Source organism: Pinus tabuliformis, chromosome 1_2, assembly GCF_031772625.1.
Source record: "Pinus tabuliformis cultivar Carrire ecotype Pingquan chromosome 1_2, CPIR1, whole genome shotgun sequence".
In the NCBI taxonomy this organism is placed as follows: Eukaryota; Viridiplantae; Streptophyta; class Pinopsida; order Pinales; family Pinaceae; genus Pinus; species Pinus tabuliformis.
Genome location: NC_142298.1, coordinates 574,584,420 through 574,592,499, shown reverse-complemented (window position 1 = coordinate 574,592,499; position 8,080 = coordinate 574,584,420). Strand labels below are relative to the sequence as shown.

The window sequence follows — 8,080 nt, the reverse complement described above, 5'->3', positions numbered from 1 at the left end:
CTAGAATCAATCAAAATATAAACAAATTGATCACAAATCTTACCATCCATATCGATAATAGATGTATGATGATCCGCCTGCATTTTATCCAATGCTAGGTAAATCTGAGGATTACTTTTTCCAAAATTCCCCATTGTTTCTGTGTCCTGAGCACTATAGATCTGTGGTCTACCACCCTGATGTTATGGGCAATCTCTCTTGTGATGATCCTTAGAGAAGTCCAACAATGTAAAGGCTTCGTGTCATCACCCTTATTTTTCTCCTTAGATTAAAATTCGTGTCCTCTGTCAGTTACATTGAACTTCTTGTGTGGCATTGCATTCTCTTTGTTAGAAGTGTCTTGAACTCTTCCTGGCTTTTTATCCCATTTTATTTTAGTCTTGTCACTACCTTTCGAATCATGTTTAGATTCTAACCTATGCTTCATTTCCTCATAACAATGCTTCAACATTCGGATGGATTCCTCCAATGATCTAGTCTCATCAAACTCGATCCTGTCTTTGAACGCTACAGGAAATGTATTGATGAATCTCTGAATCTTCACTTTATCCAAATTCAAATAAGGCACATATCTCAACAACTCCAATAATCTACTAATATAATTCCCATCAATTATAGATCCCATTTTTAGCTCATAGAATTCCTTCACCCTGTCATCATAGAATCTTCCAAAGAGACACTTGTTCCTGAAAAATCTTTTAAACTCCCTCCAAGTCAACTCCTCTTCCTAAATTCTTCTCACATTCTTCAAGTCTTACCACCAAATGTTTGATTTACCATTAAGATTGAAGGTAGATATCCTAGATTTCATGTTCTTTGAATAATCGTGCAACCGGAAGAACTTATTCATTCCAAGAAAACACGCTTCTGCATAACGTGACTTATTCATGTATCCATCAAATGTAGGTGGCTTTTCTTGCTTAAACTCTTCTCGAAAATATAGCTTCTCACTCCTCCCATATGGATGGTGACGATGTTGACCATACTGTCTCTTTCAACCAAAACTAGCATAAAACCCATGATCACTACCCCTCCAGTCTAGTGTATCAAGAAATATGTCGTACCTGATAGTATCCTCTCTATCTAACTTGTGTCCTAATCGAGACCTACTGCCATATGTACCATTTTTCATATCCCCCTATCCATGAATAATCCAAAGTGGTCTCTATATCTGGAAATCTGATAGACTCTGAAGAATCATTGCATTAATATTTTCGTGTTTCTCTTATGCCCTACTAAGCCTTTCTTATGATTGAATGATCCTATCATTATCTACTTTGCAACTTCTTATCTCTGCCTTCAAACTTCTCAATGTATTTATTGTGTGAGGGGAGTAGTTATCACCATGTTGCTCATATGATATATAGGGAGAGTCATATGAACTATAGTCCAACATTGTTATAGTCATCTCGATCTTCTTCCTGCAAACATACTATGTTAGTTGAACCAAACATAAACATAATCAAACATACATGATTGAAGTTCGAGGGAGGATATCTCATTTGCAAAATAAGTCCATATTAGCACGATACATGTATATATACATAATCATATAAATATGGTGGTATCATGCATGACAACAGCTAATGCATACAATGACCTCATGAACAACAATCATAATCATAGCCATACATGTTTAACAAACATAATGCACTGCGTAAACCCCCTATAATTAAATTCAAAAAGAGTGAAGGGATCTCTACTTGAATGGTTCATGAGCCACAATACTTCCTAAGGTTTTGCAAATGGGGTAGCAAGCTAAGTGGGCTTGATTGTGGGGAAAACTCCACAGTTAAGCGCACTTGAGCCAGAGGCGATCTGGGATGGGTGACCTTCTGGGAAGTCCTGGTTACCGGGTGCAAGCCCCAGAAGTGATGATTGATGCTATGTGATTTATTTCACCAGTTTCAATCCCACTTCTTCACCCCTCTGAGCATCACCCGATGCAATGAGTGCTAAGTGAACTATTCAAATCATGAGAAATTAGTCACTTACGACTACCTCTCATGGAAATGGTCATACGTGAATGACTTACTTAACGCAGTTGAATCCCAAAAGTATCTAATATAATGCACTGCGTAAACCCCCTATACTTAAATTCAAAAAGAGTGAAGGGATCTCTACTTGAATGGTTCATGAGGCACAATACTTGCTAAGGTTTTGCAAATAGGGTAGCAAGCTAAGTGGGCTTGATTGTGGGGAAAACTCCACAGTTAAGCGTGCTTGAGCCAGAGGCGATCTGGGATGGGTGACCTCCCAGGAAGTCTTGGTTACCGGGTGCAAGCCTCGGAAGTGATGATTGACGCTATGTGATTTATTTCACCCGTTTCAATCCCACTTCTTCACCCCTATGAAGTGATGATTGATGCTATGTGATTTATTTCACCAGTTTCAATCCCACTTCTTCACCCCTGTGAGCATCACCCGATGCAATGAGTGCTAAGTGAACTATTCAAATCATGAGAAATTAGTCACTTACGACTACCTCTCATGGAAATGGTCATACGTGAATGACTTACTTAACACAGTTGAATCCCAAAAATATCTAATATAATGCACTGCGTAAACCCCCTATACTTAAACATAAAAATACTAACATGCATAGTGAACACATATACAATTGACATGTATGTCTCATAAACACATCCCAAAAACAGCATCATCAACTTCTGCAATAAAAACACAACTGTAAAAATGGCCACCACCATACACACATAACAAGTACATATACAACCTACATGCATGCATAATAAACACATTTCACCCATCCAGTCCTAGTGATTATAGTTTTAATTGCATCACAATTTAATTCACCTTTTGAATTAAAGGAAATAATAAAATAAGAGTTATAACAATGCACTATATGTTTCAAATCAAAATGGAAAATTTGATTGCACTCATGGTTTCAAAAAAATCCACTATATGTTGAATTTCTTTCCTTTAGTTTTGTAATACACTTTGCTTCTATAGATGAGAGAGAATATGGAATAAAGGGAAACTGTTGTCTTTTTCTTTTAGTTACATGTAACAAAATTGTGACAAGTAATTATCAAACATACACTTGATAATTCAATGTTCTTCCCGAATTAGAATACCAAAATTTATATTTTCTTTTGCAAAACTAAATGTTCTCTTAGATCGGTTGATATGAATTTTAAATGGCCTGTGACATACATTCAAACAAGAGAAACTAAATAAATAATATTAGTTCTTGTGTGAGTTAGAAATACCAAATTTCTAACAATACATAGCACCATCCTCTCTACACAACACAATATCATGAGAAATTGTGCTAGTGATTGATTTACAATCATCTATATCAAACTCCTTCAACATATATTTTGCATGACTTGTTTGAGAAATGAAAATTTCATCTTTACTGAAATAAATTTTCATTGCTCGAAAATATTGCACTAAGCCTAAATCATTCTAACATCTATATCAAACTCCTTCAACATATATTTTTCATGACTTGTTCAAGAAATGAAAATTTCATCCTTACTGTAACAAATTTTCATTGCTGGAAAATATTACATTGGACCTAAATCATTCACTTTAGAACTGCTACCCATATATGATAAATTATCTTTTACAAAATCACAAAAAAATACTTTCAATACCTTCTTGCTTACGCTTATAGTGAAAGGTAGATTCACTCTTACTTCTTTAGAACACATCACATCTTTGAATGTGTAAAAATAAAAAAATTATATAACAAAACACAGTACTCGCCACAAGCATGGATATTAATACACAGACATGATATACATCTAAATCAAATACTTAAAAAAAATCTTTAAATTATAAACATTACTATATCAACAGTATAACTAAGACCGACAATAAAAAGCTAATCCGTATATATAATAACATTATTGAAAGGAAAACAAATTTCATCCATGGAAAATTGTTATTAGGTTTTGAATCTGTGTGTTTTTCTAAAATTATTTATATAATATACTTTATATAACATTTTATAAATAAAATACAAAATAATTTAAATTATTGTACAACTTTTTAATTACCAATATAAGAATTTATCTTGAATTTAGGCAACTTATTTTATGAACTTAATGAATTTAAATGAAATAAATTAAACAAATTCAAATTTGATAATCATATAATACAACATGTATTTATATTTTTGTCTAATATATAATACAATATCTATTTAGAAAATAAATTAAAAATAATAATAAAAAACATTTTACAATGGAGAACCTGATTTACCTTGAAAATCCTAGATGATATTTCCTAGTACTATAATTTGAAAGACGAATCGCACTCGGCACAGACAGACTAGCCGAAGACAAAGGAGGCACTGTGAGATGAATCGCACTCGGCACAGACAGACTAGACAAAGACAAAGGAGGCACTGTGTAGGTGTGGGTGTTGGTAGCACCATCGATATCTTTGAAAATATTTTCCCTCAACCTTTTTGTAATTTGCATCTCTAGCAACACTGGGGTCTCCAGTAACCTGAACGAGCTCCTCATTTTGGGAGGCACATTTTGGTCGCTCCTCTTTGCGAAATATGCGAATATTTGCTCCACTGTGCTTCCGCATCTCACTGATGATGTTGCCACCTTTACCAAGAAGGCAACCAATGTGCTTTGACGGAACAAGAAGCCTTGTACAAATGCCACCTTCATCTTTGTCACTAGTGCTTCCACTAGTCTTTCCTTGCAATTGGAGGACTGCCTCAAGCGTAGGTGAAACACCATCATTAGCCAACTCTGTTGAAGAAACCACAATTACACGTTCATCTGAATCTGATTGTGCGTCTTCAACCTTAATACTTGCTCCTGTATCTTTCCTCATGCTTTTGATGATATTGCCGCCCTTACCAATCACACCTCCAATTTTATCATTTGGCCATACTATTCGAATACAAAACTCCTCCCTACTTTTCTCAAGAGCAGAATTCCCAGATTTTGGAGCAATGGGAAGAGCAGGGTTATAAGTAAGAGGCCATATTGAACTTCGAGCTTCACTTCCATATCCTCCCAGTGAGTACCATTTACTCTTGGAGCACCTGATCTGTGATGAGCAAACAGTGAATCTCGTTGTGGAACATAATTTGGCGGAAGGAGTGAAGTTGGGTTCATTGCAGATAAAATGTCAGTCCAAGGAATTTGCTCCTTAGGTGGGTGTTTATACAGATAAGCTGAAACTGCATACAGTGCTTTCTTGACAACGATTGCATCTCCAGATATGACAACGACTTCACCAAACCTAAAAGCACAGCCTGGCAACTCATCTTTTGGCCGTATCTGAATTTGTGCCCCGGATTCTCTCCTCAACTTTTGAATGTTATTTCCACCTTTTCCAATCAAACCTCCAATCTGGCTGTTAGCACCAGCAACCAAGCATTGTGTTGTCTCTTTTTGTCGGCGGCATCATTATCTCTGCCAGAAGATTGTTGAACAATAACAAAATGCACTCTAAGAAGAGCATCCTGAACAGGACACACAGGTTCAACTTCAACTTCATTCTCATTGCAATCCTTCTCCTTGTCGTTGCCTGACGGTAAGCTGAAGATTACTATCACGCGATCATCAACGCCTGGAACAGCATCTATAACTTTGATCTTCGAACGCGTCTCTCGACTCACACATTTTATAACTTTACCCGCCTTTCCTATAACACTTCCTACCACATTAACAGGGCATAGTATGCGATACACAGTACTGTCAGCGCCAGGCAGAGTTCGCTCTCTATCAGTGCCAGAGTTGCGCCTGTTATTTTCAGAGTAATTGTTCTCTGGAACCTCATTTTCCCTTCGTGCTCGCTTTCCAATGGCAGAGTAAAACGCGGCCATTGCAGGCAATCCTTTTACAGATTAGATGTCTCTCTCTTTTAGGGAAAAACGCTGAGCCACGAGAAGAAGGTCGTGTACTCGAATCCTATCTGTTTCTTGAGTCTCCTACACCCTCCCGTCAAGGCTACTGATTTGCCCCTTTTATATGACATGACATGGGTTAGGGCATATTAAGGCCAACAACTTGTTCACACGGTCCACTCGGGTTAAGACCGACGTGTGTGGGTTATTTTTCCACTTCAATAATAGTATCATATTTTCATATTCTTATATCAATATTAATATAAATGAAAGAAAAGGAGCGATAAAACAATCTCCATGTGATCGTTATTATTATTATAAAATTTTGTAGATAATTTTTCCACCAAAGTAAATAACTTATTTATTTAATTTTTAATATGGTTATGATTTGTTCACTAGTTTTAGAACTTTAATTTAATAGTTAATAATAATTATGTTGTTATTGAATTTAGGCTTTTTGAGGAAAGTTTTTGACAAAAATTACATTAAAATTTATTTGTCACATGCTTCAAACCAGTAATTATGGTTCATTGTCAAGACAAGATGAAGAACCAGATCATGGCTACAAGTTAAATAGAAAGCAGATCAATCAACCGTTAGAAAAAACAGCTACTATTGACCAATGAAATGGATTGAGCAACAACTATAATTGACTAGACCCAGAGGCATATTGTTTAATTGTTTAATTAATTAATTAATTAGCTATTAGATGTATTAATTTCTATTAACCTAAACTACAACTAAAACCTAATCGCTTAATATACTATCTATTTTAAACCTATATAAACTAAATGATTATTAATTAGATAACTAAGTTAGTTATATAGTTGACTAATAAAATTAGTTTATTTATTTAACTATATAAGTAACTAAATATGAAGTACTTTCTTAAATAAAAATAAAATGAAATTATGTTAATTCTATTATATGTAGCTATTTTTAATTTATTAGAAAATTCAATTATGAAATTTATATATTTTTTATTCTAATGATGAGATGAAAGGGAATTAAAACTAATGTTTAATAATCAATCAAATAATTATATTATATGTTTATAATTATTTTAGTTAAGTTTAGTTATAAAATATTATTTATTTATATAACAAGTCCAATAAAGTCAAGTAAGGTAATTATTAAATAATAAATAATATTTTATAATTAAATTTAACTAAAATAATTATAAACAGATAAAATAATTATTTGATTGATTATTGAACATTAGTTTTAATCCTCATTCACCCCGTAATTAGAATAAAAAATATATAAATTCCATAATTGCATTTTCTAATAAATTAAAAATAGCTATATATAATAGAATTAACATAATTTCATTTTATTTTTATTTAAGAAAGTACTCTATATTTAGTTACTTATATAGTTAAATAAACAAACTGATTTTATTAGTAAACTATATAACTAACTTAGTTATCTAATTAATAATCATTTAGTTTATATAGGTTTAAAAGTAGAGCGTATATTAAGTGATTAGGTTTTAGTTGTAGTTTAGGTTAATAGAAATTAATAGATCTAACAACTAACTAACTAACTAATTAATTAATTAATTAAACAATTATTTTTTCTCCTGTCCTATCTCTTGGCCAGGTCAAATATAGTTGTTTCCCAGTCCATTTCCTTGGTCAATAGTAGCTGTTTCTTGTAGTCATTGATCGATCTTCTCTCTCTATCTAACTTGTAGCCATGATCTGGTTCTTCATCTTGTCTTGACAATGAACCACACTTGCTGGTTTGAAAAGTGTTGACAAATGAATTTTGATGTGATTTTTGTTGTAAACTCTCTTTAAAAAAATAATTATGTCGTAAAGTGTTTCTTTTTGGGAAGAACTCTCTAAGTTGTTACTTTGTACTATTGTTTATGGTCAAATCCTTTGTGAGATGATTGAACAATGATCTTCCATCAGATTTTAAAAAAATAGTTAAGAGTAAAACATTAAATCATTACCCAAAAAAACATAAAACAATGATTAATTAATAAATAATAAAAAAACATTTATTACACTGTAATGTTAAGGCATAGCCCCTCCTCCATGCAAATAGCCATTCACCGACGAGTGCCCTTGCAGGTGTTGAATGACTCAGCCTGGGCATGGGGGCTATTAATTAGGGACATCCTAGGTTTATCAGAATTTACTTTAAACCAGTACATTTGTTTCTTTCCTTCCTGTATTTGGTGTTAGGTTCTTGCTTATGTTTTATGCGATGACTCACGATTATGTTCTC

General features: G+C 33.5%; 1 protein-coding gene across 1 annotated transcript; it reads right to left on the bottom strand.

Annotated features, from left to right (window-relative positions):
- Nucleotides 1–4,353: 4,353 nt before the first annotated feature.
- On the bottom strand, nt 4,354–5,821 carry LOC149206901 (KH domain-containing protein At4g18375-like). Its single transcript, XM_089397828.1, has 2 exons — nt 5,339–5,821; nt 4,354–5,040 (listed from the first exon to the last, which is right to left on the bottom strand). Exons 1-2 carry the CDS (start codon nt 5,819–5,821, stop codon nt 4,354–4,356), a joined length of 1,170 nt encoding a protein of 389 aa, XP_089253954.1.
- Nucleotides 5,822–8,080: the final 2,259 nt, after the last annotated feature.